At 38.5% G+C, this 6,936-nt stretch overlaps 1 protein-coding gene across 1 annotated transcript; it reads left to right on the plus strand.

The window, feature by feature from the left end:
- On the plus strand, positions 3,884–4,600 carry LOC110263734 (protein FAR1-RELATED SEQUENCE 5-like). The gene has a single exon (XM_021105498.1). It carries the CDS (start codon positions 3,884–3,886, stop codon positions 4,598–4,600), a length of 717 nt encoding a protein of 238 aa, XP_020961157.1.

The following is a 6,936-nucleotide window of genomic DNA, read 5'->3' on the forward strand; positions in this document are numbered from 1 at the left end:
TTAGAATAAAGTAATATAATTAAGAGTAATTTATTTAGATGTAATTAAAAAAAATAATTAAAAATTTATCTACTGTAAAAATTTGATATTACTGAAAGATAAAATTAAAATTTGTTTCAAAATTAAAAATAAATTTTAATTAAATAAAATATTAAAAAAATTTGGTACATTAGATTAAAAATGTATAATTTATACTTTATTGTATACATATCATAATCTTTTTATCTCTTTTTATAGGTTTATGTACTAAAATTCTTAGGATACAACAATTTTTAGTATTTTTAGTCATTATTTGACCAACAAAAATACTAAATTGTCTTTAATAAATAAATTTTACTAATTTATGTGTACAAATTTTAAAAAATGTGAGTACAAACTGTATTAATTTATATGTGCAAACTCTGATAAATATAGGTATAAACTATATGATTCTTGTGTGAAAAAACCCTGTAAATACGGGTGCTAATTATTGCTGACTAAGTGCTGACCAAAAATGATAATATTTGTTAGTCATGTAGCATCACTCTAAGTAAAAATATTTAAAAGTAAAATTTTAAAAAAAATTACTTAGAATGAAACTAAAGTAATTAAGAATAATTTATTTAGATATGGTTAAAAAATAATTGAATAACTATGTACAATAAAAAATTGATATTATTGAAGGATAAAATTAAATTTTATTTTAAAATTAAAAATAAAATTTATTTAAATTAAACATTAAAAAATTTTGGTATATTAAAGACAAAAATGTATAATTTAAACTTTCACCAAAAATTTATCTTTTAGTTATTCTACAAGTATTTTATGATAAGTAAAAATTTTGAATTTATAATGCAATTTATTCTGTTAAAATTTATTTTTATTTTACTTAATTTGGTAATTCTTTTGAGAGTAATAATATATCATTTTTGTCCTCAACATTTTTGTCCTATTTAAGTTCTTAATGGCTTAATATTTTAAAATTGTTTCAATGTTGTTTCATCATTAACTTTCTTAACAGATTACTAATGACAAGATAACATTGACATAATTTTAAAATATTAAAAACTTAAATAAGATAATTTAAAAATTAAAATAATTTTAAAATTTATCCTAAATATTAGTTATTAGTTAACCATTGAGTTCTTACTTCGGAGCAAATCCTTATATACATATATACTGTCATATTATTTTTTGGAAAATGATAATTTCACTTTTATTTTTTATAAGAATCGTGCTACTGTGCAGAAGTTATTTCATACAGAGATACAAATATACGTTGTTAGTGTTTTTTGTGTGGACACGTGTTGAAAAATGTTGCTGGACTCGGCTGGCTCTCAGGGACTTGTGAGCGCTCAGGAGAGGGGCGAGGGAGCCGACTAGGTGGCACCAAATGTGACGGGATTTTGAATATGCCCGGATCCGTTTGCTTGAGGTTTCGGAGGTGGGCCTTTTTGGGTGAGGCCCAGGAAAAAGAAAGCACAGAAGCCAGGAGCTGGGTCTCCGGTACACTATTCTCCTAACATTGAAGCGAACCCTGGGTTCCGCCTGTAGAAACGCCGCCGAGGGTGTTGTGACTGCCGTTTTGGGTCGCGTTCGGTCTGGTTGTCATCGAAGTGGTCCGACGGGGTAAAGGTCGTGGCGAAGTGCGCCAAGAGTCAGATTCCTCATCGCAGGCTTGGATTGGGGGTCCCTCAAACTCTCATCCCGGTAAGTAGTGAGCTTTCCGACCCCTCTCGTGATTCATGTGTGTTTATTCTGCTTTAATCATAGGCACAGTCCATTGTGTGCCATGTCAAGAGGGCTACAGGAAGGTTATGTCCATGTTGATTTGGCAGATTAGGATTACATAACAGGTATAGTTTATTTTTTGTCGTAACTGATTTCTTGTTCTTTGTTTTGTTGTTGTTTATGTGTGCAAAGATAATTCTTGTAAGATTAGCTAATATGAGTAATATTTTGCTGTTGTAGTGGGTAATTAGAGAATCCGATTATGAGATAAGTTTTTTGTTTGCAAATGTGATTGAGGAAGAAAAGATATCTTGGGACAGCCAAGCAACTATAGAGAATTAAATGTGGTCGTATGCATGATTATTGTTGGTTTTGGGAATTGGGGGGGCTGTGGATACTAGCGAGTTGGTAGGCATGGCAATGAAAACATAGTTGGCGAGAAGGCAGTTTGTTGGATTGTCCAGTAGATTCTTGTGATGCGTTGGTTTGAACTTCGATGGGTCGGATGGTGTATAGGTTCTTAGTTTTTGTTTTGAAGTTAGCCAACAAAAGTTAGAGTTGGTGAGGCTTTTTAAGTAAACGAATAATTTGTTAACGAGGATTAGTTGAAGTACATATTTGATTGTTTTGATTAATATTGAGTTAAAAAGAATTATATTTCAAGGAAAAAAAGGTATTTAGAATAATGTGATGAAATAAATTGAAAAAATAGATCATCTGACATATAAGCATTGAACCCCCATTTTATTTTGATTTTTGTCGTAACTTTTGGAGACATCATGCTGGCTTTATAGATTGTAGTATTGTTATACTTTGTTCTTTTGTATGTTGAAGTTTAATCAAGCAAGGTATAAAAATAATTAGTAACGCTATAATAATCGTTTTTCTTTATTAAATAGACAGAAAAGTGATCGAAGACTCTGACACAGAGTAATGTATTTTTTAGGATAAGACACAGTCAATCATAGTGAAATAAAATTATGCCATTGCCAATGTCATGTTCTATTATTTGTGAATTATATATTATACCTCTACTTTCTGTTCGTGACCCTAATGAATCGTTATTGACTCTGAGGATTCCCGAATGTTGTACTTGATGTTCTTGTCCAATGGATCTATTGTTCAGTAATGGGTTTGGTTGAGCGGGAAAACACATTAATTAATTGAAGTCAATTAAGTAGAAGATAAGATGGGCGATTCTGTGTTGCTGGTTCTGCTTAGGAAAGAAATTTTTTTTCTTTCGTGCAGTGAATGTGTCGATGAATTCACTAGTGATATGGTGGGTAAGTTAGTTAGTTATAATGTCGGCAGTGAATAATGTTGTATTTAAGTATAACGAGTTGCTGAATTGTATGTTAGACGGGTTTCGGTGCAGTAGTCATGCATTATTTGTGGAGGGGAATATAGCCTGGTTATGGATATTTGTGGCTAATTTTATATATATACCTGGTGCGATTTATGAACTACTTTTCTCTGGTTTGAATATGTTTAGGATAGAACGTCAGCCAGCCGTGATCGATGGATTTCAAGCGCATGTTCAATAATGAGGGTGAAGACTCAGATGGGGGTAGCTTGGAGGATTGCTGGGCACATTATTATGGGAACGACGACGATTATGATGACTAGGAGAGCCTTGAGGCCGGACGGGATCCCGAAGCGGGAAAGAGGTGTGAAGCGGATGCCGTTTATGGTGAGGGGGCTGGGGTGCTAATGGTGTGGAAGGTGCAGGTCCCAGCCAGAAAGTCACCGCGAAAGACTTCCTGGGTAGAGAGTTTGCTACAGAGTAGGATGCCTATGCTGCCTACAAGGAATTTACTAGATTCAGGGGTTTTGGCATTTGGAAGGGAGTTGTCGGTCATGTTAATGGGATATTGATAAGGAGAGACTTTTTTTTTGCCATCGACAAGGTACTATACATCATAAGCACTATGATCGACCTGAGCGAGTAAGGGAGGAGAGGCTTGAGAGTCGAACGGACTGTAAGGCCAAATTGAAGATTTACTACGATATGCAACAGAGCGTGTGGAAGGTAAGAACCATCGTTGACGAACACAACCACAAGCTTGCCTCAGCGATGTTTACAAATCTCCTTCCTAGTCATTGAAAGATGAGCGACGGCAACAAGGCATAGGTGGATAGTTTCAAGCAGTTTAGGATCGCAACCTCGAAAATAATGGCTTACATGGCCGGGCAATCTGGCGGGTATGGTATGCTTCGATTTACAAAACGGAATTTTTACAATTATGCACACAGGCAACGGCTTGCACGAATATCGGATGGGGATGCAACAGCCACCATCGGTTACCTAGAGGGTAAGGCGAATGTGGACATGATGACATCGGCACGCTACACACGGACCCCGGACAATCGGCTGGGCAGCCTATTTTGGGCTAATGTGGAGTTGATGGTGGACTATCAGCTATTCGATGATGTTTTGGCGTTTGATTCTACGTATCGTTCTAACAAGTACAGGAAGCAGCTGGTGGTTTTCTCCGGGTCAAATCACCACAAACAAACATCCATTTTTGGGTTTGCGTTGCTGGAGGATGAAGAGGTTCGTACTTACCGGTGGGTGTTATTGAACCTATTGGATATCATGGGACATAAGAAGCCTTGTGTAGTAGTCACGGATGGGGACAAGGTGATGCGCGCTGCAATTGTTGAGGTGATCCCGACCGCGAAGCATAGATTGTGCGGTTGGCACATGGAGAAAAATTGCGTCCAGAGGGTTAAGGATATAGAATTCCGCAAGGTTTTTCAGAAAGCTCTAAATGCAAACCTGGAATCAACGAGTTTGAGGAGTATTGGAAGACGGCGGTTGAGTCGCTTGGCCTATAAGATAACAGCTGGGTTCAGAGCACATACGATAGTAGAGAAAGCTAGGCAATAGCCTACCTGAGGGGCACATTCTGTGCAGGATACAGGACAACTTCAAGATGTGAAGGGATCAATGCTTTCGTTAAGGGTTTTCTTAGATCAACTGATAGCATTTTGGAACTTGTACACAATTTAAACCGAGTTGTGAAAGACTATCAGAATAATGAAGTAACAGCCCAATTCTATTCCACCTATTATACTCCTGTGCTAACGACCGGACTTGATTCGATCGAATTGTTTGCTTTAAAGGTGTATACATGAGCGGTTTTCAGAGAAGTGAAGAAACAAATAAATGGTGTGGCAACGCTATTTTGGGGCAGAGATAGCATTAGCACGATGTGTGTGTACAAGTTTTCGAAGATGGGGAAACCTAATAGGACATATAGGGTGTTGTATGATCTGAACGAGGAAAGGATTGAGTGTGAATGTTCAATGTGGAACAGTGAGGGGATTCCTTGTAGTCATATATTCTGTGTGATGAAGTATGAGGGCTTGGAAAAAATACCGGGCAGTCTTATTCTGAGCAGATGGTGCAAGGATGCAAAGAATTGGAGATCGAAACCCCCCGAAAGTACAGAGGGCCATCAAGGACGCTTGCTTAGATATGGTGCCCTCTATAGGGCGATGAGTGTGGTTGAAAAACTCGGGGCCGAAGATGTAAATAAGTTTGTTGTGGCTAGAGACGGGATTGCACGTCTTGCAGAAGCCCTGCAACGACGAGCATACGACAAGCTAGGAGGCCAACCGGGTTTCCCGTCTCTATCCGAGCTGAAGGACCCGGTGGTGTCAAAGACTAAGGGGGCTCCAAGGAAGGGGAAGAAGATGCATCCCGGCAGCCATGGTGAGGTGCTGATGAAGCGACGATGTTGCACGACGTGTGGCGTACCTAGTCATACGAAGAGGACTTTCACGAGCCAGCGGGATCATGGTGTTGTTGGCACTGAAGCTAGCGCGGTCCACAGTTCCACGGAGTGTTCGTCGGCGAAACCAAGTGCCCCGTATGCAGCTGGTCAGACTCAAGATGCCGACAAGGACGAGGTAAGTGTGCGAACCTATACAACTTTATATTAAATGTTGGTACAGTTTTTAGAAAGGATGAAATACGCATCTAAAAAACATGAATTCATTAAAATCATCTTGGAAAAGCTGGTGGCATCGGCTGCGTAGCACATTTCTTTATTGGTGAGGACAATAGCTGACATGCGTAGTAAAATAGTGCTTTCCGTTTTACGTTTTGTGCTGGTGACACAACATACATGGGATATGTCATGCATAGCGTATATTGTGGTGTGAGTTATTCTCATAAGGCCTTCTGTGCAGATCACGTATGGTTGCATTACATTTGGGCCAGGTGAGGAAAGAGTTCTTTTAGCCGTGCAATAGCTGAGGCTTTTTTAGTTTTCAGTTTGTGACTCATGAATTTAGCTATGGGTGGGCCACATGACAGGAACGGGTGACAAATAGAGTGAAATAAGACATTGCATGCATACATAGGTAAATATCAATGGTTGAGTTACGATCAGGTTTTTAACAACTTCGTTCGTACCTGGCAGGGTATTCAGTCGGGGAACGGTGACAACAGGCAGACTATTCCAGATCGTGCTGAAACGAACTCAACTGGGTCAATTCATGGGTGTAGTCATGCGTATTGCAACCCCCACATGGGTGTCGGCGGTGGGGGGTTCCAACATCTTTCTCGAAGGGCAACACATCGAACAGTTTTTTTCATCACAAGGTTGCTCGGGTCACCAAGGGGGGTCTCACAGAGTAGCAGCCACCCCAGGTACATTTAACCCCACAAGGCACACCAATGAAGACTTATTTGAGTAGCGGCTAACACAGGTATGAGTGGAAGCATGGAGTTTGCTTTATGTTCAGTAAGGTAATATTTGTGTATTCAGTTGCAACAGTTCTTGCCTTTTACATGTGTTGTATGTTCCCGTGTACAGAATGCCTTGGGAAGACGGGGTGTAGCATGAGACAAGGGTTAGTACCATTTGCCTCTGGTCCTGCTTGTTTCGTATTTCATTTTTTTAGTTCAGTTGATAATTGTTATATAGTTAGTAGATAATTACTTAATAAGGTGATTGCTGTTGGTTAATAATCTCATATATATTCGACTCATTGAGTCCTCTGGTAAGGAAAACTTTGCTCAGAAGAAGTCATTGGGCGGTAATTAATCTTTGTAGTTTCGTAACTGTTCAACGAGTGACCTAAAACCACACATTCACTATTAATATGAACTTGATTTGTAAAACTAGAATGCACATTTGTTTTTGCCTCTAGATGAATTGTATAAGTCCAGAATGTAAAGCACTTTGAGATTTCCCCTGTAACTGTATGGCAAAT

This window comes from Arachis ipaensis, chromosome B06, assembly GCF_000816755.2.
Source record: "Arachis ipaensis cultivar K30076 chromosome B06, Araip1.1, whole genome shotgun sequence".
Classification (NCBI taxonomy): domain Eukaryota; kingdom Viridiplantae; phylum Streptophyta; class Magnoliopsida; order Fabales; family Fabaceae; genus Arachis; species Arachis ipaensis.

Coding starts and splice junctions, on each gene's coding strand:
- LOC110263734 (XM_021105498.1), top strand. CDS start 3,884: ATGGCTTACATGGCCGGGCAATCTGGCGGGTATGGTATGCTTCGATTT.